Source organism: Terrapene carolina, unplaced genomic scaffold (assembly GCF_002925995.2).
Source record: "Terrapene carolina triunguis isolate 2854851 unplaced genomic scaffold, T_m_triunguis-2.0 Scaffold233, whole genome shotgun sequence".
Taxonomy (NCBI): domain Eukaryota; kingdom Metazoa; phylum Chordata; order Testudines; family Emydidae; genus Terrapene; species Terrapene triunguis.
Genome location: NW_020664584.1, coordinates 4,245,039 through 4,270,941, shown reverse-complemented (window position 1 = coordinate 4,270,941; position 25,903 = coordinate 4,245,039). Strand labels below are relative to the sequence as shown.

Here is a 25,903-nt window from a genome sequence, read left to right as displayed (position 1 = left end):
TTAAGACTTGGGTTCATTTCTGAGCTCTCATGATTGATATACACTCAACTCTCCCAGGCAGCTACTTCTGTTGAATGACAAAATTCCTTTTGCTTGATGATGCACTAGAAAAGGACTGAAGAGCCTCACTCTGCATTTCATGCTTCTGAGCCTGCGAGGCATTCAGGTACCAAGCCTGGTATCGTGTCTGCTCAATCTTCTCAGAGCTGCCATCTTGCAAAGTCAATATTCATTTGGGAAGGGGAATGAAGCCAATTTAAGAATGACCTTACAGCCCTGAAAGTGGAACACATCCCTACAAGGATTTCATTCAACTCAAACAACTCCATGTCACACCCCAGTATATTGAATCCCATGTCTTTTAAGTTAAGTTGAAGGAAACTGGATTTTCCCCCCTACATTTAAACTTTCTGGATAAAATTAAACATTGCTGGGTGCAAAAAAATGTTGATAGCACTGGACACAGCACTGGCATGAGGGTACAAGTTTATTAGACACAGCTCTGAAAATGCATTCAGAATCAGGTTGCCAAACATATGCCAAGTTCTGAGCTTCTCCTGTGGCTGTCTGTGGTAATTTTTGTGACATGACCACCAGTTTGAGGGTTTGATTCTGCAAAGCTTATGCTGTGAAACTCCCACTGATTTCAATGGAAGTTTGGCACACTGCTTGTAGGATCTGGTCTTTGTTTTTTTTCTTGCCCACTACATAGTAATGGAACCCAGGTCTCCAAAGTAAAAAGCGAGTGCATTAACCCAGCACCAGGAAGTGCCGCGGTCACTTTGAGTGCACTGCAGGCAGCAATGCGAGAACATCTCCAAGTACACTCAGGGTGACATTCACCAGCTGGAGAGGGCCAACTTGAAGTCAATGCGCCACTTACGTCCTACTTGAGTGCTATTTTGAGGACAAGTGTTGCTTTGGCCTTCTGCCCTTTAGTAGCTAGTCCTGGCCCTCTGCACAGTGGTGAATTTCACCCTCTGTGCAAAAGAGTGGCATGTAAGAGAAAACCCTCCTTTAAATAATAGAGTAACTTCAAAATTGGGTTCCCCATGCACGCAAAATACAAAACAAAAGATCAAGAAACTGCTCAACTCCTTCAAGTTTTTAATGATCTTCCTTGTCCTGAATTGATAATCACCTGTGCTCAAGAGGCTGGGCGGGTTTCGTGTGGTCACCTGTTGCCTAGCTAGTACTGCTAAGAACAAGGAAAACAGTTCCCAGGCAGCATGCACAAGAAAAAAAAAAGGAAAATAAAAATAAAAATGTACCACTTAATGATTAAAATCGCATTTTTTTAATTTGCAAGAACTCACATTTAAAAGAAAAAAGAAATGAATATCAAGAGATTAATATCAAGAAGAGCCATTAACAAGCCCTTTGCCTTGGTTTCAATTAGGTGTTGAAATGTATTTATTGTGTTCTGAGAGTAAAAGAGGTAATCATTTCTTCTCAGGAAGGGGTTGCAGTTTTCTCAATGAAAGTGTCAATATAAATATGCACTAGGTGCTGGGGAAGAGGGAGATCAGTTAATTCCAAAAGAATGGATCAAATTAAAATAAATAAAATAAAATGAATGCCATCAAGGAAACTAAGTGGCAAAGTGAATAAATAAACTCTTTGAATTAAAACGGTGTGGCAGAGAGCTGGTAAATTGGAGTTTAATTTCAAGTTTATTTTTAAATGCTAATAATAATCATCCAAGGTGACTAACACTTTTTATAATTTTCTTTCTCTCTCTCTCTCTCTCTCTTTTTTTTTAAACACAGCAATTTAAAAAGAGGAGTAACCTGTTTGTGGAGAGACATTTATAGATGGTTGAGGTAAGAGATTTGAGGCCAACACCACTGAAAGCAAATAAATGCATATATAAGGGTAATGGTGTTAATTAGTGAGCTAAAACATATTAGTGAATTATGAAATGGCTACAGGAGATGAGACAAATGCACCAAGCTTTCTGATGGATCATCAATATCATGGCAAAGTCTGACAGTAATGCCCAGTGAGAGTCTAAGCTCCCCTGTCTCGCTATTTATGGGATGGGCCAAATCTTGCCCTGGACAGTGCTGTAAGCAGGAGACGGGATGGTGGCAGATGTACTCTAGAAATTCTGCCTTTCACAGTAGAATTCCACCGGTTGTATCTTGGAGAATGTGCTGCTGATTGCACTAACTGGTGGAACTGATCCCAATGCAGTGTGTTAGCATAAAACCTTTGCACCACTTAAGTCCCACTTAAGCCGTTCGGGATGTTACGGGTGCACAGGCCTTGTACTGGACCTCTGTTTGGGGTCAATTTCACCCAACAAGGAGCACTGTGCATGCTCAGGAAGAGCATGCCGCAGAACACAGCATGCGAGTGAGATGGTGAGGGGCCGGGACCCCACCCCCCAATTCACAAGCTGCCTTTGCCCTTTAGTAGCTAGTGCGCTAGAGAATTCCTTCTTTCCGAGTAAGGAATCCCTGAACAGAGCTTAGCTGAAATGAAAATGAAGGGCCAATCTGAACATCTTTATGCTAAACAAGAGATTTCAATGACACCATAATATGATTAGGCAAAACTAGTCTGCTGTGAAGCATCTTGAGTGCCCCTATTTATTTATTTATTTATTTATTAAATTAAAACAGTTTAATAAGGGTTGTCTAATTTTCTGAGAGAATTGAATTTAAAGGCAAATGCCCTCCTCGTCCGGCTGGAACAGTGACAATGGAATGGTTTGTTGAACTTCTCAAGTAATTAAAGTTACTCAGCTTTTTGTCTGGTGCCTCACAGCTATAATGTGCTATAATCTCCCAGTAACACACTACCTGTCAAGTCTTATTGCTTAATTATTCTCCCATTCGAGTTTACTGCCCATGTTAATGACAGTTTAAGAGAATATCTGCCAGACTTAAGCACAGTTAATGGTCTTGATTCTAACCTCACTTTCACCAGTGTAAATCAGGAGTAACTCAACTGAAGCTGATAAGATTACTCTGGGGTAAAACATTTGTAAGTAAGATCAGGCCGTAGACTGAAAAGGGAGTCTATAAAAGGACATTAAAGAGTCCCACATTTATTCTCTCTCACAAGCTCCCAAACAAACTGTGGTCATTCTATGACACAAGTCAAAAGTGGACTTTCTAATTGCCAGTGCTGCTAGACCAGCCAGGAATCTGAAAGCTTTACTCTGTCTGCCTCTTATAAAGACACTGTAGTCACACATTAGCAGACAACTTTGCTGATGATGCTCAAGATAAGATGGGATACATTGGGTAAAATGTCGCCATTCTAAGAGACTATTTTTTTGACCCTAATCACAATGTAACTATAGTTATGCAAATACACCTGGCTATTGCTCTAGTAGCAGAGATGTGCAATATGTTTACAGACATGGGGCGTGACTCCCTTCTTACAGATGGCTGTATAGTGGCATGGTTCTATTGACGTGTAAAAAGTTACTACTAGGAGGAGAAACAGCCTCACGACATTTGGGTACCTTATAACAAGAGAGATTCTAAATCACAGACAGGGAATATTTGGCTGTATGCTCAACTCCCCCAGACTGAGCAATCCCCCTTTTCGCCTGCTATTTGCAGAGGTGCCATTTGTAGACATGAAAAAATGTTGTATCATTGGGAATACTAATGCTGCTGCAACATAATCCCTGAGTGTCCTAGTCAACATTGTATCTTTGGATATGCCAAAGTAGTATGGCATAAAGTTACCCCATAGATATATATATTCCAGTGCCCTAGCTCATGATCAGACATTCAAACATGTACAGTTGCATTTCATGCCAAAGAAAAAAAAGGAAAGAAAAAAGCACATATGGAAAAGTACATGTAACAAAAAAGAAAAAAAAGAAAAACACCAAAAAACACCAACCCTCAAGATATGAAGACACAAGACACTTTCCTGTAAATCAAAAGTAATGCCCACTGAGAGCGAATGAGCATGCGCACACACACGAGTGAGAAAATGAGCACTTGCCCTATACATTACTTTCATAAATTCCTGCTCTTTTCCATTCATGCCAACCAAGAACAGTGCTGAGGACAGTGTTTACCATGAGACAATGACTTTTAGAGTCTTGGGTGGCTCTACCCATCCTTATTATATCTGTCACTAATGTAGATCATCCGAGAGTTCTCATCCTAAAAGGGCACAAACATTCAAGAATGATAGAATACAAGTAAGCTGGTGGCTCTTTTGATAGCCTACTGGGCTAATAAAACACGATCCATTTGGAAAACTATCTCAATCTTCAAATGCTTATTTAAACCTACTGCAAACTATCCAAACCTAACCAGACCATCCTAACCAGAAGACGTTACAAGAACAGGAATGCTTGCTTCCTTGCCAAATGTGTGCTACTCCCTGCTTTTATCTGGACCATAAACACAGTATTGCAGCACTTCCACATCCAGTCCCAGAACTAGGAATTACAGAGATGAAAGAAAGTAATTATGGCTTTTGAAAAATGAAGTTATCCAGACTTTTCTAAACCTCAGAAGACACCCCAGTCACATTCTGGGCAAAAAGTATATGTAGTTTCTTGTTCTACCCAAACTTCTTTCACCTGTCCCTATCTCCCTCTCTCATCCAAACCTCCTCCTACCACCAGAAAGCCAAGAGAATGATCTGAAATGGACGTGTAACTCAAGGTTTAGATAAAGTAATGGGGTAGGGAGGAGAGAGATTTTGAGACACACAGAACGTTTGGAACCCAGAGATAGGAATTAAGATGATGGTTTGATGAGGAACCTCTACAGGGGAAAACAACAAGAAGAGGTAGGGGACATTACACAACAGCAGAACCACAAGCAAAGAAGGGGGAAATGGCTCATCCTCTTTGGGTTTACAATGGTGACACAAACTGTTTACCACACCAGATGTTGGCAGAGAAACGCTCCCCCCCCCCCCAAAGTGACTCTGTGGATACGTCTAACAAACAGCTGGGAGGAGTAAATCCCAGCTTGGGTAGACCTACACATGCTAGCTCTGACTGAGTTTGCACGCTAAAAATAGCAGTGTGGTTGCAGCATCACAGGGGCAGCTGGGACTAACCACCTAAATACATACCAAGGACCTTTGCACTCAGGCAGCTAGCCCAAGCCACTGCCTGGGCTACTGCAGCTAAACTGGTATTTTAGGAGGCTAACCCGATCAGATCCTACATACAGGAAAGTGGTGTTGGAAACAGGCATGTTGCCTGGACAACCCACACCTGCTTTAAATGAAGCCCACTATTTGAGTGATAATTGTAATTAAGTTGTGTCACCATTGTAGCTTCCACCATATCGGCATAAGCTTGCAACCAGGAGGAAGAGTCTCACATACCTTTTGTCGCCAGTCGGACACAGTTGATTTTGGTCTCCTGAAAATAATAAAATATAGGAGATCATCAGGGTGTTTTGTTATTTGTCCATTTAGAACAAGTTTTAAAAATACAATAATAAAATAAAGTCAGTTTTTCCTTACATGTCACCTCTGAAAATTTTGCACCTTCTTCCTTTTCTATTAAACACTTTGTACTAATCAACTTGTGGACAGTTGCTCCACTAAGTAACTGTTAGGAAGTTACAGGGACAACACATTTGCCATTTTTCTTCTGCTGCATGTGTGAGGGAACATAGCGGGTTGATCGACTAATGGGGTTTACCAGTTTAACAACCTAATTTGATAACAGGCAGAGAATCCCTACAGTCACACACAAAAATGCATGCAATTATACACCTAATTTTCATGCACAATTGCTACAATTAACCCCATCTGCTGCACTTTGATGTGGCTGCTGGTCCCAAGCCAGGTAAAGTGGGGAGGATGGAGCGCAAGGCTTACTATGTAGCCTTATAAAACACAAATACCCTCTCTCATTTTCATTATAAAAATGGAACCAGGCTACCATTCTGGTAAAAATGGCTGCTCAGCAGAGAGTACTGCCAACTCCACATGTTGCATGAAGGTTCCTAGGGAAAACCACTCTCTGGAAGCCAAGACCCCAAAAAGTTTAATGCCGGGAGCAAAAAACATTTCAAAGTTGGTACGGGAATGTGAGAACAATGTTTCAAACAGCAAAGATCTTGCAAGTTATGAGGCAGATGGACAACTATGGACTTGAAATCCTGGGCATCAGTGACAGCAGACTGACAGACGAGGATAGGAAGTGCTTCAAACATCTCATTTATTCAAGTCATAGTGATTACACACACTCAAAGGGAGTAATGCTCACTATGACAGATTCAGTGGAAAAAACACCTATGAACCGGAAACCTATCAACCAACCACTATATGCGCCACATTCCAAACCAGAATTGTAACGATGTCAATCATACAGTGATATGCGCTGACAGAGGAACACAGTGATGAGGATAAAGGTAGGTTCTGTAACTGCCTACAAAGTATGATTGATAGAATACCAAAACAGGATTTACTCCTTGTGATAGGTGATTTTAATGCTAATGTAGAATGCGATAACCATGGAAGGGAAAGAGCAATGGGGAAGCCCTGGTTAGAGATCATTAACCAAAATGGCAAGAGTCTCATTGAATTGTACTTGGTGTCCGATCTAGCTCTTGCAAGCACCCTGTTCTCTCATAAAGACATACATAAAGAAACATGGAATTCACCAGATAGCAAAACAAAAAACAGACTGATCACATCTGCATCAGCTCAAGAGGCAGGTCATCTGTCCAAGAGGCAAAGGCTTATTGAGTAGCAGATGTCAGCAGTGACCAGAATCTTTGCATTGCCAAAATAAAATTCAAATGGACACAGATCAACTTTAAACGGAAAGCAGCCAAGGAAATCAACTGCACAGAGCTGAAAATAAACGAGTACCGTGAGAAATTCAACCTTGAACTAAGGAACAGAGCTGAGGCACTGCCAGAGGCCGAAGAAGGTGTGACACCGACTGGACCTGAAGAAAAATGGGCAGCGCTCAGAGACAATGAGATTCAAGCTGAAGCAGTCATAGTAAACAGAGCAAGAATTGGATAAGCCAAGAGATGTGGTGTCTTATTGAGAAAAGACAAGCATTGAACGGAAAACTCCTGAATGCTAAGACCAATGAAATATTGAAAAATGTAAAGGGAGAGTACAAGAAAGCAGACAAAGCAGTGAAAAGCAAAGAAAGATAAACAGAGATATGTTGAAGACCCAGCAGCTGAAGCTGCTGCTATGATAGGAAATCACAGAGCTGTTTACCAAGTGACTAAAATCCTGTGTGGAAACTTCAAAACAGGAAATGGGCCAATAAAAAGTAAAGATGGAAAAATGCTTACAACTGAGGTAGAACAGAACAACAGATGGGCAGAGCATTTCAAAGAAGTCCTCAACAGACCCAGCCCTACCTCAGCACCAGAGTTTGATGAAATACGCGAACCTGACCAACTTGATATCAACATCGCTCGAACAGAGATGTCAGAAGTACAGGCTGCAGTCAAGAAGCTGAAAAAAACAAAACGGCAAGAGATGATCAAATCACAGCAGAAATGCTAAAAGCTCTTGACACTACCATCCTAATGAAACTGGCAGAGCTGTTCAATGAAGTCTGGGAAAGAGAGACCCCAACCTAACCTATGAACACCTGGAATAAATGTCAGAATACCCAAAAAGGGTCATCTTACTAATTGCAGCAACTGGAGAGGTGTCACACTATTCTTGGTTGTAGTGAAAGTCGTCTGTAGTGTGATACTACATAGAATGAGAGAGGCAGTGGATGCAACGCCTGGGGACAGGCTGGATTCAGGCTCAAGAGATCCTGCGTAGATCAGATATTCACAGTAAAGATCATCATAGAAGAATGTGTAGAATGGCAGGCTTCCCTCATTATCAATGTCATGGATTTTCAAAAGGCATTTGACTGCCTGCATAAGCATATATTGTGGAATACTCCACAATCTCATGGAATTCCAGCTGAAGTCTTCATCATCATCATCATCAAGTCTATGTACAGCAATGCAAAGTGAGCTGTAAGAGTGAACAACAAGACATCAAAGTGATTCAATGTGGACACTGGAATTAAACAAGGCTGCATTCTATCCCTACAGTTGTTTGACACTGCCATAGACTGGATAATGAAGAAGTGTATTAGCAACACAAATACTGGCATAGTATGGGTAGTTGGGAAATGCCTAGAAGACCTAGACTTTGCTATGATATCGTGCTGTTGAGCAACACCCCGAAAAAACTACAAACAAAACAGACACCTTGGCAAAAACAGCAGGCCAAAAAGGGCCCAAAATCAGTTACGCCAAAACAAACATCCCTGAAACCTATATGTCAAAAATAGCATGATATTAGAAGGTAAAGATATAAAAAAAGTAGAACTGTTCATTTACCTGGGCAGCCCCATATTAGTCAACAGAGACCTCAAGGATAGGAAAGGCATCCATAGCATTCACTAAACTCAACCATGGAACTCAAAGATATACAGTAACAAAACAAAACTGAGAATTTCTTCAATGCCAATGTAATCTTAGTGCTAGTATGTGGCCGTAAGAACTAGAGAGCTATTTAAACGTTAGATAGAAAACTTTGAAAATAAGTGCCCATGAAAGATTCTGGGCATTGGACAGAGACTTTATCACCAAAAAAGAGCTCTGAGAAAACACCAACCAGCAGCTTGTTTCCACTAGAATCAAAAGGAAGTGCTTGACGTATCTGAGGCATGGGCTCTGGATGCCAACACACAAATTCACTCTCACATGTAGCTGTCAAGTGAAAACCAACAGGAGTGAGGAAATGAGGGAGCCCAAGGAAAACCTTAAGAACCTTTAGAAGGGAGGGTGGAACAGTCAAACTCAACATCACAGAGCAGATGGAAGCAGCAGCTAATGATAGCGCTAACGCATCAACATTGGCTTGAGAAAGATGTAATAATAATAATTGCTACAATTCCTGCAAATTGGGCATTTACATACACACATGGCTACAGAGACACCTAACTACCGGTAGCTATTTGCACATGCAAATATCTGATGTGTGTGTGAAACAAATGGCATGCTAAATGATCAGGTCTACCAAACAGGTTGACCCACAATCCAAACCATCCCAGGTCATTCAGTACAGAGCTGGGACAACACCCACAACTTTTACCTGATTCCTCTTGGATTCTGATTATTTCCGGGGGGGGAGAGGGCTGAACTAACCATAGTTCTGTGTTTGTTTTTTCTAAAAACCAAAACCAAGCCACTTTTTTAGCCCATATCCACTGAATACATACCATCACCAGCATTCCAAATACCTCACTCTACGCTACAGTCATTACTAGCAGATTATGCTTGTTACACACGACTGCCTTACATATCTTAACATGTTGCTGTGGTCAGTAGAGTGACTTTGTGAGACAGTAATCTGCTGCAGGGTTTTCTTAGCACTTATTTCTTTAAACAATCTTGTACATGTCTCAAGTGTAATGAATATTGCATAAATTACCATATGCAACAATGCGGAATTAATATGTATGCCACGTGTGTTCTGGAAGTGACAGTATGTATCTTGCTCCCTCCTACAGCACACACATTTTCAAAGAGTAACTTTGTTCAAATGGCACTCTCTTATGGAAAAACATGGGACAGACCATCCTTGGCCCTAGCATAGGCGCATCGCCATAGGGTGGAAAGGTGGCAAAGTGACTTCACCTCCGTACATACTTTGCACAAAGACAAGGGACAACCACAGTTCTTGTGCTCTGCAAAGAGCAAGGAAGGTGGTGACTCACCCGTAGCCATAGCACCTCCCCATGAAACAGGCAGTGGGGTGGTGCAGCTTGTTGACCTGTATGGGAAACACTTGTGCTTTCTGAGGAATAACCCCTCCCAAACTCCCATTGTGCCTACACACTGCCCCTACCTCTACCTCCACCCTGCCATGCAAGCTTGTGCCCAAGTTTATCCCTGAGTCATATGTGCTTGGTTCACTGACCCCACAAACAATAGTACAACTGTCAGCCCTGCAGAGCCAATATAGTTGCAGAAGGGAGAACTGTATTCAGTTATGCCTCATGCATCATCACCTAGAATGGCAAGCTACTGTGCAATTCCAGAATCTTTATTGTCAGTGATGAAATATGAAGTAGAATGAACACAGCTTTATTTTCAGAGACTAGCCTCATTGCAACAATGGGCATAATAAAAAATGAAATCTTGTTGTGACTTATAAGTTGAGCAAATGGGACTGGAAAAGTCATTGACGGAGGTTGGACATGAGATATCAAAGTAGCATTGTGGCAGTCCACAATTAATATACAAAGTCCCAAATTTGGTCTTGGAAAATGTTTTCATATGTTTCTGTAGCTCCTTGTAAGCTATCAAGTACAACAGCCAGCTGGAAAAATTAATCAATGTTAAGAAAAAGAATAGGTGAGAAACCAAAAAGGAAAGCTTGTTAATGATGCCGTAACTGATCTCATCTGAGCATGTGCACAGGGTAATTTGAGAAGACAGGATACAGTGTATTCTGTTTGCATTTACATCTGCTAATTGCTATATTTAACACAGACAAATTGCACTTATTAAAAGACAACGCTTTGGTACTGCCAAAAGCAAGGGCAATCACTCCAGAAACAAGACATCTGGACTTCGGAACTACACTCCAAAATACTTCATCCAAGGAACGATGTGCAACCGCAGCCAGGGAGGACAACCCACAGACAGACTCTGGGATTTAATGGTTGAAGTGGAAGGTCTGGGAGACAGGACCCTTGGTCTGTATTCTTGATTAGGACTGGACAAAAATTTTCCATCTAGGTTGCTTTCTGACAGAAAATTGTATTTTCAAGAAAACTATTTCTTCCTGAAAAGTGTCAGTTACCCATAGAGAACTGAGAGCCTGTCAAAAACTTTCCTGCCAAAACCCCCAAAATGTTTTTCCCAACAAAAAGTTAATTTTTTCTTGTTTAATAAAAGAAATTCTGATCAGTTCTAACTTAGTCAGCCAAACTTTTTATGTGACCACAGATAGTTCTAGAACTCTGTGCCTCAGTTTACACACCAGTAAAATCGGAATAAATAGAGGTAAACCTCAATTATCCAGATGGCTCAAGGGAGACACACACACGCACACACAATCACAAAATAGAAACATCAGAAAAAATTTAAGCGTTTCAGAAAAATGAAAACCATCTTCTAAAATTTCAGTTTTCTGAATTCTGGATACAGTTATTTGAGCTATTGAGATAATTGGAGTTAAGTTCCACTTTCCAGCCTCATAGAAGTGGTGTGAAACTTAATTAATGCTTGTAAAGATCTTAGTGATCGCCATACACAAGATCCTATATATTAGTATGTAGAGTACAGTTTTATTATTTTAAATGTGAAAAGATTATGATTGGAAAGTTAGTCATAAACTCAGGAGGTGCCAAAACTGAGGTTCTGACAGCAGGGTTAATTTGGCTGTGTGTACATCCAGTTTATTTTACTGTAGACATTTTATAATGCAAGCAGTAGTATATTAAGGTACACATATTTTAACCAGAAAATCAAGAAGAAGAAAATACTATAGCACATATGTGCAACTGGATTAAGTTAACACTGTTCTGAATTTCTTGGCTTTATCATTTTCTTGTTCTCTCTCTCTTTCTCTCTCACCCGCCCTCCCCCTTTAAAGATAAAGAGAATTCGTCTGGCTTAATACTATGAACTTTTAAATGATTCCACTTAGGTTTTCAAGTTCACATCTCACTGAAGTGCACTGGGTGATGAAGAGGCAAGTTCTGCCTTCACTGGCTGCTGCTGTTTGGATGGGGACAATTCTGCAGAAAAGGGTACCAGGGCTAGACATATATTTAATTTGGCAGTTGTATCTGCAACAGAAAGAGACAAAAACTTATTTAAAAAGAAAAAAACTAACACCTGAGAATTGACAGACTACAGATGCAGTAAAAAAAAAATAGGGAGACCCCTTCAAACAGCTTCTACTACTGTTTTCCCCTCCACAGCCTCATATTTCCACCCTTTTAATATTACTAGTTTTTGCTCTGGGTCTATAAGGCATTTACCATCTCTCTCATGTAAAATACCCTATCAGCAGCCTGAGAGCAGCTGCCCGTGGGCGTGTCAAGTAAGGTAGAGGGGAAAATGGGTGGAGCTTCATTAGACTACTAAAATACTAGTAGGTACCAACTAAGCAGACTGAGAATTGACTTTCAAATCCCTATAGTTTATGCCCTGATCTTGGAAAGATTTACACGTGCTTAATTTTAACCTGTAATTGAAGCCAACTGAATCACCTGTGTGTAAAATTAACCATGTGCACAAGTCTTTGGAAGATCAGGGCAATGATTTTTAATTCCCCTCACCAACCCAGGCAAAGTTCTAGTCCTCAAGGAGGATTAGGTCCACCCCAAATTGCAGCTTTCCAACTTCAGCTATTTTTGGTGTAACTTCAATAAAAGAGTACTTGGAATTTATTTTATTATGGTTATTTACAATTGGGAAAAAAATGTATTTTCTCCCACAACTTGAACACCGATTAAGGAATTTTGCTCAACCTAAATAAATAAATAAAAAAATCCTCAGGCAAAAAGCTACCAAGGAAAGATTCAGCCCCAATATTTCAGAAAGTTATCCATGTATGAAAACAAGGGACTACCGAAGCTGCAGAACAGTCTCTGTACTGCAGGCCTGACCAGAGCTCACCCTAATATTCCAAGGCAAGGTTGGCACAAGGTTTGCAAGTAGCAAACATGATTAGACACAAATGTGTACTGAAAATCCCACAGGCATATGTTGGAGTAGGGTCGTGTCATTTCTGACACAACTATTCCAAGTTGTGAAAAGCCCTTTATACACTAATATCGCCAATGGAAGGATTTATTTACGGCATGTAGAGCTTTTTAAAGTTGAAATTCACCCGAGAAGAAGAGTCACTTCAGGCCTAGATACCACTTCAGTTCTCAAAATAGGACTTAAGTAGTTCATTGGCCTTTTATGGATTTACTCTCACATTAAGCACTGGCAGCTCTGCCTGCACCCCCAAAATCTTCCAAGAGCAGTAAAAAAACATGTTATACTGTGATCAGAACTGTCAGTAGCTGGAAATCCAACATTAAGAATTGCATGAACATGCATGTAGTACAAATCATTAAGGCAAAAAAAAAATCAATAAGAAACTCTGCAGAGTCCATCATTCCTTCAAAAATAATATTCCCATTGATTGCTGAGGTGCTACTTTTCACACTCATGACCTAAAAACATCATTCACTTGTTGGACCACCAGGTTGCAGTAACAAGCCAACATTGTCTCCCGTATTATCTCTGATTGAGTTATGAAGCCTCCTGTTCAGAGGAAGAATGGCCCAGAATATTGAACTCTACAATTTAAAAACTAAAATGAACTCTGTATTTCAGAAGTGAAACATAGCGACTGCATGAAAACATTCTAAGAAGCCCTAGTTTCTATGCTGGATAAAAACTCGTCAGGCAGGATTGATTGCAGCCAGGAAAGTCTCCACCTTTGGATGCATTAGCTGGCTCAGACACTGGAGACAGTCAGCAACAACTCTGACAAAGCAGTTTTCTTAGGTGAAACAGTTAGTGGGGAGACAGAAGAGAGTCACAATAGCACAATATTGCCCAGTTGCACTGGCCTCACCTTTTGACAGAGGTAACACTGAAAGGCCCTGTGTCTTCTCAAGGGTGAGAACAGATGATATTGCTAGATAAAGAATGGCTTCATGTGGCAAATTCCCTCATGCTTGATAGAGAGAAAGGAACATGCTTCGAAGCCAGTGGCACAATGTCACGCAGCACATAACAATTAACTACCTGAATGACACATTGAAGCCAGAGGTGAAAATAAAACTCTGATCTTCAGATGAAGGCTCTACACGATGTGTTAAAGAAGCTGCTCTGCTAGATCCAACCATGTGAGTTTCCCTTTAATTGCCCACAGCTCCTTGTGTCATATCATGTATGCAACCATTTCCGTGAAACAAACAGTGGTTAATTGTTCTTCTCGCACTCCCATGAACACAAAAGCCTAGCTTGGTTTTGTTTTTTGTTTTTTTAACTTAAAACTCTTTGACACATTTCAGTTCAGCATCTGGCTTTTGACAATCACTTGGAGGGAAATTCACATAGTTTGGAAGCAGGTGTTTTGTACAATAAAGCCAAAGTCTATTTTGTTTCCCACGTGTTCTATTGACACCCTTGTCTGGCAGCAGCATCACATAGACCAAATATCCTGTGACAGCCCAGAGAAAGGAATTCAATGAACAACGGCGATCTTATTCAAACTCTACAAAAACAAATACAGCATTACACAACAGAAGGCAGGAAAGCTCATGATCTGATTTTGCCGCAATTTGCCACACTTGTTTTGTATCCAGCTGTTAATTATGTTCTTTTCAACACAACAATCATGGCTAATGGTAACAGAGCAGACAAGAACATGGACTGAGCACAGCTCGCCATGGAGTGTGAAGCTGAAACAATGCCATTCTATTGCCATCCCTTCTGCTAAAGCTGCTTTTTGACTCTATTCAGAAAGTTTCTTCAAATTAAACTCCTACTAGAGTCCCTGAGTTTCCAGAGGGAGATGGTATGGTTCAGTGGGCAAAGGTGATTTCTCATTCAAGGTTCCAGGTGCGGAAAGATGTTTTGTCATTTCAAAATTGCGAGTGATTAATGGGGTTATAGAACACCTTGGTTTAACATGAGTGGCAAATACCCCACTGGGATGTTTACACATCCAGGTGTGACATATGGCCAAATTTTTGCCCCACCTTAAATGGGACATTTTTATTATTGCATCTGAAATTTTGCAGGCATAAATAACTGAGGGTGTAATTTTTCACCCACAATTATTTGCAGGCTCTGTTAACATCATAGTCAATGATCTGCTTGATTTGTGGATGCATTTGGGTACTTACAACTGTAAATAACAAATCACGCCTGCACACAATTCTTGGAACAACGGTGAACCTGTATTTACTGATGTTTGAAAAATGGTGTCTGCAAAACACAGGCCAATGTTTGAAAATCTGGCCCAAAGTACTTTGTCCTGAAATGAGGAAGAATGTGGATATTCACCTGAAGATCCAAATTCTGCTTCTGGAGCTGCGCACAGCAGAGGGCAGTCTATGACACTTTACACTTATTGGACACTTTTTTCTATGCCCAGCCCTTAAGTTGCACCCTGAAAACACCCATTCACCTGCTGTGCCAATAAAATGTATGCATGCAAGAGGCAACTAACTGCATGCTCCAAGGGGAATGTGCATCAAAATTACTTGCTGTACATGCAAATGTATTTTACACATGCAGAATGGTCCTACATGTATTTGAAGATAGACCTTTTGAAAATTTGGACCTAAAAATCCAGATTCATTAAGTGTTTAAGTGCCACCTGCAGCCCATATATTTCTGCCTATACCTAAAAGGTGCAGAATAATCCTGGTGACACAGTGACATGCATTAATACTGTACAGTCAAGTCAGACCCCTCATGTCCCTGCACTGGCTTGTAAACTCAGAGTACACAGAGCATATGAAGCCTTCCAGCTGCAGGGTTTCAGGAAAAAAACACAAGCCACACATTGCTGCATTAATCCAGCATGCCAGGTGAAGCCTACATTTCCATTCATATTATCTATTTATGACATATTATTTTGTACTTCAGCAAATAAAGCTTTTCCTTCCCTGGGGACCCATTCACAAGCAATCAACTATCATGCAACGGGTAACTAACTAGATACAGACAAACATGTACATATATTTCACTCTTTTCTTTATAAAGGCAATCTAATACTGAATTACATGAATAATGCTGGAAGGAAAAGATATCAGCTGGTGAGAAAGCCAAGGCGAGGAAATATCACAATATTAAAGAGTTTTGCTGCTCATAAGTTATGCTGCAGATACCTTGCAACAGGAATGGTGATAAATGCTGGCAGTAAAACTGGAACATTATAAATGCTCATTAGCCTTGCTAGTCTATTAAATCAAGCCCAACACTTTGTGTGACTGTGGGTGTGTTTTCAGTGTAATGTGGAAGACACTGTAGGGATACTTAAATTGGCGTCTAAAGCCTAAGTAGGTAGTTTACCTTTGCAATACGGTTTGGGATACAGTATTGTCTTGCTCTTTCGGAGGAAAAACTTGCATGACTTTATTAATGGAAAAGAGGACTGAACAGAGCACTGGTAAAAGTACTAAGAATACATTGGACAATGGCAGAATGCAGTAAAAAATGCTAATAAGCTGGAAGATAAACTAGATGGCCTTTTCCATCTCTTGTTCCTATGATACGAATAATATTTCAGCATGGTAAGGGTAGTACTCGGGAGCTGGGAATAATAAGGAATATTTTGTACCTGTGTTTTCTCCATTCTCAACCTCTTTACCCAACACAGGATAAATATTTCTAGCCATGTAGGTTAGGCTTTTCAAGAGGCTGCAGGGAAGTAAGATGCTCATTTCCCATTGAAAGACTGAGGCACCTCTTAAATTTCGCTTCATCTGAAAATCCCAGCTGTAACAGCTGAACTAGGATATAGCCAGATTCAAGAATAGAGGCTAATCCTCCTTCAATGCTTTTTGAATTTCTCTTGTTTCATAATTTCTTCCCCAGTAATGACAAATTTGGAAGTGAAGATTATCTGGAAGTAGTAGGTCTGTCCTATAAGCCCCTTCCCTGGAGTTAGTGCAACTAAAAGGAAAAGAATGCACCACGGAAAGGAGCATATTGCAGTAAAATATAACCAGCCCCCTTTGTTCAGGGTATTTCAGTAAAACACATCTCCAGTAACACCAGATGCACCATGTACAACTCAATGTTCTCTTGCAGTTTTCAATGGAACAATGCACCAGAGGCCAAGTACTAGTACAGAGGACTAGTAGTGAAATGTTTAATTTTCCTCAGGCTTTCTAAGGAAAAAAAAGTGTGCATTTTTAGGAGGTGGGGGGATGGAGGTGGCCATATGTGCACAAATCCAGTCTCAGTTCTTACTGCACTTACTCCGTTTGCTTTGCTGAGAGCCTGGAAGTAGATGCTGTAGCTTTTCAGTGGTGAGAGTGGAGCATTCCAATAGCCATTGTAGGTCTTGTTGTCGCCCACTGTAAAGGGCTGCGTGACGGGCAGATTGATGGGCTTCAGCTCGGCCGCAAAGTAATGGGGTGAGTCAAGGCTGGAAGCATTCTTGTAGCTCACTGGAACAGAGAAGCACTCAATGATGTCTGCAGCCCTCCGTGCTTTCTGCAGCCTCTCTTCCTTGACAACAAGCTGATAGACACTAGGAGGGAGAGGGGGGGGGGAGGGAGAAAGAGAGAGATGAAGACAAGGTTAGAATACCAAGAAGCTCACCAACAAGGAAAGAAAAAAGGCAAAGCTAAAGTAATACTGCGACAGGAAAATTTAGCACTGAAAAAAATGTCGTTCACTGGGACCCCCTTCACAGTTATGCACTATATAGGCCCTTCTCCCCACTAATGGCTGCATTCCACTGGTGCTCTGTGGACCAGATTCTGATCATTTAGTCTGCAGTAATTCCACTGAATTCAGCGGATTTACTCCTGATATGCCCTGGTGAAAATGAGAACAGATTTCAGTCTTATGTATGCTGTTTGTAAAGCACTCTGGGATTCTTTTAGGACAAAAGGTGCATAAATGTGTAACATTATCTTACAAAATGTTACATGTAGATGGCGAAATTAATATGAACTATGAATTGCAGTAATTGCAGAAACAGGCTCCAGTAACAAAGGTAGAGAGATGCATTAGGGGAATTCACAAGATAGAATTGTATGGTAGGAGGTACCCATGACTTTCATCCCACCATGCACCAAATGAGATGGTGGTGGTTGAAAGTGGTGATGATGAATGGCTTTTTAAACGATTTATGCTAAGGATGTATGAACTAGTTTGAATAAAATAACAGATTCATAATTTGGCATAATATGTACTTGTGCATATTATATATTTGCTGCTACCTCTGTTCTTTTGGGTTCTCTCCTGGAGCAGAACTGAAACAATAGGAGAAAGACTCTCACATTAATTCCTCCATGAAGGGTCTCCTCCTACCCCCCCCCCATAGCTAAAATTGGCATTCGCATTGAAGCACAAAAGAACATAAGAACATAAGAACGGCCGTACTGGGTCAGACCAAAGGTCCATCCAGCCCAGTATCCTGTCTACCGACAGTGGCCAGTGCCAGGTGCCCCAGAGGGAGTGAACCTAACAGGTAATGATCAAGTGATCTCTCTCCTGCCATCCATCACCACCCTCTGACAAACAGAGGCTAGGGACACCATTCCTTACCCATCCTGGCTAATAGCCATTAATGGACTTAACCTCCATGAATTTATCCAGTTCTCTTTTAAACTCTGTTTAGTCCTAGCCTTCACAACCTCCTCAGGCAAGGAGTTCCACAAGTTGACTATGTGCTGTGTGAAGAAGAACTTCCTTTTATTTATTTTAAACCTGCTGCCCATTAATTTCATTTGGTGGCCCCTAGTTCTTATATTATGGGAACAAGTAAATAACTTTTCCTTATTCACTTTCTCCACATCACTCATGATTTTATATACCTCTATCATATCCCCCCTTAGTCTCCTCTTTTCCAAGCTGAAAAGTCCTAGCCTCTTTAATCTCTCCTCATATAGGACCCGTTCCAAATCCCTAATAATTTTAGTTGCCCTTCTCTGAACCTTTTCTAATGCCAGTATATCTTTTTTGAGATGAGGAGACCACATCTGTACACAGTATTCAAGATGTGGGCGTACCATGGATTTATATAAGGGCAATAAGATATTCTCCATCTTATTCTCTGTCCCCTTTTTAATGATTCCTAACATCCTATTTGCTTTTTTGACTGCCGCTGCACACTGCGTGGAAGTCATCAAAGAACTATCCACGATGACTCCAATGACGTGGGTTTCTAGCCCTTGCAACACTTTGTTTGAATATTAAAGCAATTCTGGATATTCTATCTATATAAAAGTCTAATCCCAATTTGTATCCCATTAAGCTCTTGATCTCAGTGATACTTTGTAGCAATTCTTGATGCTTCTAGCACAATTTTGCAGACCCAAGTAGAGCTGCACAGCATCCAGGTACACTTGGCTTTGTTTTCTGTCACAAACAGTTAAACAAAGCCTTAAGTTCAGCACTGCTACAACTGTGACAGGCATACTGACTGCTTAATATTACTCACCCATTTGACAAAGAAAGAGATACCACTGCAGTCATTTCACTTTTTGTCAGGGTATTCACATATGCTGCCCTCACCTGTCTACATGAGGCTAGTTCTTTGTCTAGTTAGACAGGAGAGATCGATGCAAAGATTGGAAACAGCCAGCAGTGCATCATTCCAGTGGCTTTCAGAGGGTTATTGTTGCAGAAAGATTGGTCTGAAAAACTTTTAACACACCAACATGCATCAGCACTTCCACAGGAAACACGGGCAGGACCACTAAAGCAGGCCAGAGAGATCAAACAGCTAACCTGCACGTTTAGATTAATCACCAACTAATTTCTGGGGATACCAAGCACACTCCCATGGGAAAGAAAGCCATCAGACAAATGCTATGGAAAAGGCTCCTAATGATGGACTTGGTAGGAGATGATCACAGAGAATATGAATGACACATGTATATAGCACTACAGTTATCAGCGTGAATGCTGTGGTACACCAACCCAGTGTTCGGTAGCACTCCAGGTGCAAAACAACTCAGAGGCAGAGGCAACGTGTGTGTGTGTGTGGGGGGGAGGCACAAAGGATCACCTGCCTCCCCAGATTTGATGCTTGGCTTGTACTGAACATGTTCAAACAACTGAGCATACTCAGTAACATCTGCTGAAGCCGCTGCCCTCACTCTGCCTCCCTCCCCCAGTATTGGCAGGTACTGTCATCTCTGCTCAGAGCCACATGCCACACATACTCCAAGAGCCTTCATGCGCCCCATCAACACACTCCCATTCTGAATGAGCAACACAGGATTATTCCCCTACAAAGAGCAAAACGAAGGGTGACACATAAAGGGTGCACAATAGCTTGAACAGTTACAATAAGAGATCGACTCAATAGTTCCTAACCAGACCATGGTGGCAGAGTCCAGTAGTGGGATATAAAGGTACCTGTGTGCTATGGTGCTCCATGGGTTAGTGTCTGAAACTCCCTTCACTCCACCCTGTCCTGGAGGCAAAGCACGTGCCAGCCTGCAGACCAAACTTCTGTCCCTTCTGTGCCACAGCTTTTTGATGTTATCCAAGACTGTGGTGGGGCTCCTCTGCATTGTCCTTATTCCACGTGCCATTGTCCTGTGCCTCATGCCTGCTGATCCCTTCATAGGTTCCTTCCTTGCCTGCTATTAGACTGTGTGTTGCCTGGTCTTCCTTCCACAGCCAGCTCCTAGCCTGCTGCTCCTGGTCAGACATAGCCTCTGGCTCTCCACAGAACTCGACCCCCTCTAGCCTCTGAGAATGCATCTACACAGCCCACGGCAGCAAGTCTCCCAGCCCATCTTGAGGCCAGCAGGGCTTGCATTCTGCTTTAAAAATAGTTGTGTAGACAGTGCTTTGAAGTTGCGGCTCAGGTACTGAAGCCAGCCCCCCTTCCTGGACTTCAGGGCCTGAGCTGCCACTTCAAAGAGCTGTCTACACAGCTATTTTTAGAGCACTAGCTAGCTCTATCAACCTGAGCTGGGAGACTCGCTGCTGCCGGCTGTGTAGACGTACTCCAAATGTTACTTCCTTTCCTTGTTCTCTCCACCTTATGGGGCCTTCTGCTGCAAGATGTTGCGCTGGGTAACAATGTCCTCTACCATTCCCTACCTTTTGGGGTGAGTGGAAGGTAATGAGCCAGTACGTTCACCGCAGCACCTTTAATCTCCAATGATGCAAAGGCACTTTGCAAATCACTTCAACTACCACTCAAATGCAATCACTGCTGGCACAGAATGAGAGGACGTAAATAGCTATCCTGTATCCAAATGAAACTGCTGTGAGAATTTTAGGTTGACTATGTAACCACCCACACTGGAATCTGGCCAGCACATCTGGGTTTATACCACAAATCAAACACACAGTTATGCCACTTTGCTTCACTCAGGAGATGTAGTAGATGACACCTCCAAGCTGCACAATACCCTGCCAGCTCTGTGGCGAGGCACTGGTCCACAGCAAGTAGTGTGGCCTCGCGGAGAAAACAAAGGACTGACACTCAGGAGACCTATTTCTTGGATTCTATTCCTGGCTCTGCCACTGGCCTCCTGGGTGACCTTGGAAAAGTGACATCGCCTCTCCATGCCTCAGTTTACCCATCTGTAAAATGCAAGTGATAAACCTGACCTGCTTTGTGAAGTGCTGGGAGGTCTACTGATAGAACGTGTTGTACGAGAACTAAGTAATGCCACTATTGCAGTGCTGACTCATGGAAAGAGCTGCATCTGCTGACTCACCAAAAATATTGCAGCACCAGATTATTCCTTGGAGGTTCCCCCTGTCCTAGGCCTGAGCAGGGCCAACCGTTTGCAGCTTGTCAGATCTCACAAGTTCACAGACTGTATAAAGAATACAGGATAAGGAAGGAAGGTGTGTTTCTCTTAGAAAGAGGACTACAGGGAAGGAAGGTGAGGAGTCCATAAGGAAATCTCTCCCAGGGAATTTACTGGTTCTTAGTCAGGTTACCAGGTGGACAGTAACACACACCATAGTTATTGCTCTCACTCAGTATCAACCAACACTGTTCATATAGCAACCAATACAACCAATTCTCACCCACCAGACATCTTCGTAAGCCCAACAAGCAATGGGAAAACATGGTCTTCCAATTACCGAAAAAGCTCTGCTCTCCAAAAAGAGCTCTCTGAGGCTTGTCAGATATGGCACATTAGTTAAGGGTCTGACTTTTTTGGAGGAGAAACTGCCCTGCTGTGTAACTGCAAGGTCTTTCATTAAAAAAAAAAAAAAAAAAAAAAAAAAGGGTGGGGGGGGGGGGAAATTGGATTCCTTGATAAATTTTACAGGTTTTATACAGATAAAACCATATTACTTTACTTTAATAGAAGCGATTTAAAGTTTTTGACAGCTCTGTTCTAAATCACTGATAAAAGCACCAGTCATTATGGTCGCCACAGTATAAACACTGTGCAGAGGGAGAAAATGTGCTCTTATCATCATCTACAAGGTAATCTTTTAAACAATGTGTTCTCCAGTCGATGTGCAAGCATGAGAATGGATGATCATCATTCCAAATCACAGCCTTGTTTCCCCACTACTGTGAGATCTCTGGACTCTGTCACTCCGGCAAGCTTCTTTCCCTGCTCTAGCTTTCCTTTCACACTGCATGCAGAACAACTGGGGAGACAAGCTGGGGAAGCAGTTGTCCAGAAAGATAGCCATTCGCATGGGCTTGAGTCTGGCTTTGATAGATTTGGGATGGGCATTGGGTGAAGGGAAATAGCTGTCACAGAACACCTGCCAAACTGCATCAGACCATTTGTCCATCCACTCCGGTGTCCCAACTCTTACTGCTTCCCTGAAAGGTAAAAATCCCCAGAATGCACCTGGTAACCATCTAGTGGCCAACGCCAAGGGGCAGCAAGTTTCAGGTATGGGCCCTTTAACAATCAGGGTCTTCCCCAGCTGGACTCTCCACCGAGCAAAAGCCACATATTGCTGTCACGTCTTTTGGAGCTGATAGGGGAGCCCAGGCCATCCTCTCCAGCAGGCTCCTATCCGGGGCCCGATGCTGGGCAGCTAAATTCTGCACCTTAAGGCGCTAAGCAGCTGCTTCCCTGGATCACTTCCTACCTACATCGCCTTTTCCCCCAGGGGATAAATTAAAGAATCACAAATAAAGTTTCTGACCTTCACAGTCAGTCACCAGTCTCTCCTTTGCAGGCTTCATCAGGTTTGTGCTTCCAGGTCTCAGGCAGCGAGAGCTCCTAGGCAGCACTTCCCCAGAGCTCAGAGCAGGGGTTGCTCCCTTCCACGGCCTGCCTCCTCTGAGCGTGTCTGCTTCTCTTTTTAAACTCCATCTCCAGGCCTTGCAGATGGAGCAGGATGAGGCCACCTGGGCCCAGGGCTGCTCCTTAATACCTTGCTCTCCAGCATGGGGTTTATATACCCATCACAGAGAGTTATTCCTTCCTGACCCTACACTGATGCCCTTACTAACGTTTACAACAAGCAACATTTTAATATCTACTTTTCCTTAAATAATACAAATGTGTTTATTATCTCCAACAACGTTATTCCCCATAGGGGACAAGACAAGAAAGGTGGCAGTAGACATAGCCGATTCTGCAGTCCTGACTTCAGTAGGGATTTTTTTTTTATTCTGGGACGGATAGAATGAGCCCAGGATTGGCAAGAGAATCTGGAAACTTTCACCCCTAGCTGTGGTCCAAATTACCAGTATGTAGAAGTCATTACCATCCAAACAGCTGTTTAGTAGGCTATGAAAAAGAGGATGATGGTGTCAGTCATCTCACAGTGGACAGATCCCCACATCACTACACTCCCTCTCCCCATCCCCAAATTTCACCAGGCACTAATGGACAGTGGCATCATTAGGGCTAGCTGAAATGCCCATGCAGGAAGCATTGCCTTCATCCTTGCTGTCTCCATTCTGTGGACATCAGAATTACGGTACTCCTGGGAATGCTATCAGAAATGAAAGACTCATCCAGCTGGTAGCATTGAAGCAGTAGTAGCGTTCACAGAAGAGCCGCTTTTGTGGGGAAGGCATCAAATATTCATGAGATTGCACACAAAGGGCCAGGAACTAAACTCTGTCCTTTTGTTTGAAATATACAAACTTTTTGTGAACCTTCCTCTTAAGGGTCCCTTAAGGTTAAGGGAACTGAAAAGGCATTTTGGTTTGTGGTATGCTTAGAACATTTGCTCATAGGTATCTTCAGGAAGCAACATGAAGTGACTCAACATCCACTGTTGATTTCACATGGTAAAGTGTAGTTAAAGTGGCAGTAGACAGACATGGAACATAGATCATCAGATAATTGTATCTTCAAATCATTTTGCCCTGCTACTGCTTAAATATGTCAGCTTAGGCCTGGTCTACACTAACCCCCCAAATCGAACTAAGATACGCAACTTCAGCTACGTGAATGAAGTCGACGTACCTTAGTTCGAATTTACCGCGGTCCAGACGCAGCAGGCAGGCTCCCCCGTCGATGCCGCGTACGCCTCTCGCCGAGCTGGAGTCGACGGCGAGCACTTCCGGGATCGATTTATCGCATCTAGTCAAGACGCGATAAATCGATCCCAGAAGATCGATTGCTTGCCGCCGAACCAGCGGCTAAGTGTAGACATACCCTCAGATTCCAAACTCTGCAGTAGTTATAGTAGCCAAAAAATAAAAAAAAAGACCCTGCTGCAATCTGACAGAGAAATCAAGGTGTCTAGGCAGCAGCTATTTGTGTATTAGTTTGCACAAATCTTATTATTGATGCTTTGTTTTCCATTTAACTCCTGACATTACATTTGAGCCTTTTTTACTCTGATACTGTGGCCCAACTTTCAAAATAAGGGGGCTTTTATGTGATGTCCAAACTCGCATACAAATACTCAGACTGGCAGTTGAACATATACATGCTTATTTTATGATTAAGTATTGATTTGGACAGGAGATTAAGGCCCCAGCATTTGAAAATTCTGCCCTGTATCTTTATTTTGGTTTTCTAAAGCACATATAAAATCCTGGGTTCTGGCACAAGGGAGGGGGGAAAACAAATAACTGAGCCCGCAAAAAGCAAACCTTCTGGCAGCCTTGTACTAAAACAAAGGTTAGGGACATGCAATGGGATCCAGGCAATGGAAATTTGATTGCATAGCCAGTAACAATTTAATACATAGGTGTAAATTTTCCCCTTGTTGAAAGTCTGATGGAATGTAACGGGATGAAACCAACTGGACTCTGTAAGAATGTGGCAGGGTTTTACAGAACTTACTCTAAAATCCTACAGATTTCAATAACAAATTATATCTGTCCTACAGTGTGCTTTTTAACCATCCCATGCAACTTCACAGAAGGGTGCTCCAATACATTCTATAGGATGGTTAATAAACCTATAGAAAGGTTAGCATTTTTTCCGTTAAAAACCTACAAGCATGAGAGTCAAAAAGCCGGAAGCAAGAACTTACTTTTCTGAGCATAAATTGCATCTGCAAAATGTAACCTACAACCAAACTGTGGGTGCAACACCCAAGTACTTGCTTCTCTAGCTATACCTATAATTAGATAGCTAGAGGCTCAGGCATTCAGATTTCCACTTGCAGTCTGTTTGTGGATACAAAGTATGCCTGCACATTGTGCAGGTGTAATTTATGCCTCTAAAGGGTAGTAGTTTCATATATTTTAAAATTTGACTCATAATATGCTGCCCTTCTAGAGTACCTTTAATGCAAGGATCTCAGATAGATATACATATATTAATAAATTAAAATTTATATTAATAAATTATATTAGTAAAATAAATTAATAAATTAAAATAATAAATTAAATTAAAACCTGGGAGGTGGATGCTGGTCTTTAGCATCCTGCCCTGATGATACCTTTGGTGATTTAGAGCCTGAATTTCAGCCCATTAAAATCAATGGAAAGACTCCTATAGATTACACAATGGGCTTTGGATCAAGCCATAGACTATATATTGTGTTTGAGTGAAGTTTACCTTCAGAAAACATTTCCATGTAAAAAATACAACAGCATTAATTTACTTTTGGCACCAAAATACATACTGTAAAAAGCGACAAAGAGTCCTGTGGCACGAAAGCTTATGCTCCAATACTTCTGTTAGTCTATAAGGTGCCATAGGACTCTGTCGCTTTTTACAGGTCCAGACTAATACGGCTACCCCTCTGATATAAAATACATACTGTGGCAGCAGGTCATTACGGGGGTGGTGCAGGGCCAGGGCCGGCTTTAGCAAGCACGGGGCCCGATTCCTGGGGGC

At 41.9% G+C, this 25,903-nt stretch overlaps 1 protein-coding gene across 1 annotated transcript in view; it reads right to left on the bottom strand.

Annotated features, from left to right (window-relative positions):
• Window positions 1-25,903, bottom strand: part of PTPRT (protein tyrosine phosphatase receptor type T) — a 697,808-nt gene that overhangs the window by 129,039 nt on the left and 542,866 nt on the right. Inside the window, exons 12-13 of the mRNA XM_026656812.2 lie at window positions 16,944-17,217; window positions 5,323-5,359 (exon numbers count right to left, since the gene is read on the bottom strand). Coding sequence (XP_026512597.1) covers window positions 5,323-5,359; window positions 16,944-17,217 — 311 coding nt within the window. The remainder of the gene's footprint in view (window positions 1-5,322; window positions 5,360-16,943; window positions 17,218-25,903) is intronic.